General features: G+C 51.0%; 1 protein-coding gene across 1 annotated transcript in view; it reads left to right on the forward strand.

Annotated features, from left to right (window-relative positions):
* The window catches only part of cdh4 (cadherin 4, type 1, R-cadherin (retinal)), a 225,465-nt gene extending 224,442 nt beyond the window's left edge, over positions 1 to 1,023 (forward strand). The window contains exon 17 of the mRNA XM_062545706.1: positions 817 to 1,023. Coding sequence (XP_062401690.1) covers positions 817 to 1,023 — 207 coding nt within the window. The remainder of the gene's footprint in view (positions 1 to 816) is intronic.
* The last annotated feature ends 225 nt before the right edge of the window (positions 1,024 to 1,248 follow it).

Consider the following 1,248-nt stretch of genomic DNA (forward strand, 5'->3'; position numbering starts at 1 on the left):
TGTGTGTGTGTGTGTGTGTGTGTGTGTGAAACTAGAACATAGCCTTAGGGACAGATTAACCATACACATTAATCTCTCAGTTTGCAGCACTTTGCAGTCAGGGCCTTAACCAACAAACCCGTACTGAACAGATGCACACAATTAGGCCTCAGCTGGATGAGCTGAGACGCTCTTTCACGTCACAGGCACCTCTTGATGCTCGCTGCCTACCGACACTAAGAGAACATGTACACTGTGGTGGACATTCAGAGCTCGGTGTAGATAGTGGATAGTGGAGGAGGATAGTGGATGGTGATGGTGCATCCTTGAGTACCGTGTGTGTGTGATGTTTCTCATATTTTCTGTCGTGGTGAATATGCGCAGAAAAATACGCACCCAGAGGCAAGAAAAGCAAATATCCAATTCATGCATATCAATGTGTGTGTGTGTGTGTGTGTGTGTGTGTGCGTGTGTGTATATATCACATCTCCAGCGTCTGAGTTTCACAAGAGAATATTAAGATCCACAAACCATGTAAACAAACAACTAAAGCAAATGTTTGACAATGGTAATGTGTGCTGTGACATTGTATCAAATGGTAATATGTGTCATTACCTCTCAATAACAATATATTTGCATATGTGTCTGCGTGTGTCTGCGTGTGTCTGCGTGTGTGTGTGTGTGTGTGTGTGTGTGTGTGTGTGTGTGTGTGTGTGTGTGTGTGTGTGTGTGTGTGTGTGTGTGTGTGTGTGTGTGTGTGTGTGTGTGTGTGTGTGTGTCTGTGTGTGTGTGTGTCTGTGTGTGTGTGTGTGTGTGTGTGTCTTGTCACACCTCCAGGGCCTGCGGGCAGCAGATAACGACCCCACGGCCCCTCCGTACGACTCGCTGCTGGTGTTCGACTACGAGGGCAGCGGCTCCACGGCCGGCTCGGTCAGCTCGCTGGACACGTCCAGCTCCGGCGACCAGGACTACGACTACCTCAACGACTGGGGGCCGCGCTTCAAGAAGCTGGCCGACCTCTACGCTGGCGGGGAGGAGGACTGAAGACCCTCCCATTGACCCCCCCCCCACCCACCACCAACCACAACCACCACCACCACCACCACTCCACAGACACACACACACAAATACAATCACACACACACACACACACACACAGACAGACACACACACACACACACACACACACACACAGCCCCCCTACCCTGGCCCTATATCACCCACTCCAGCCTGGGGGAGAGCAGAGGAGGAAGAAGAAGAGGGGTAGGA

Source organism: Sardina pilchardus, chromosome 9, assembly GCF_963854185.1.
Source record: "Sardina pilchardus chromosome 9, fSarPil1.1, whole genome shotgun sequence".
NCBI classification, from domain to species: domain Eukaryota; kingdom Metazoa; phylum Chordata; class Actinopteri; order Clupeiformes; family Clupeidae; genus Sardina; species Sardina pilchardus.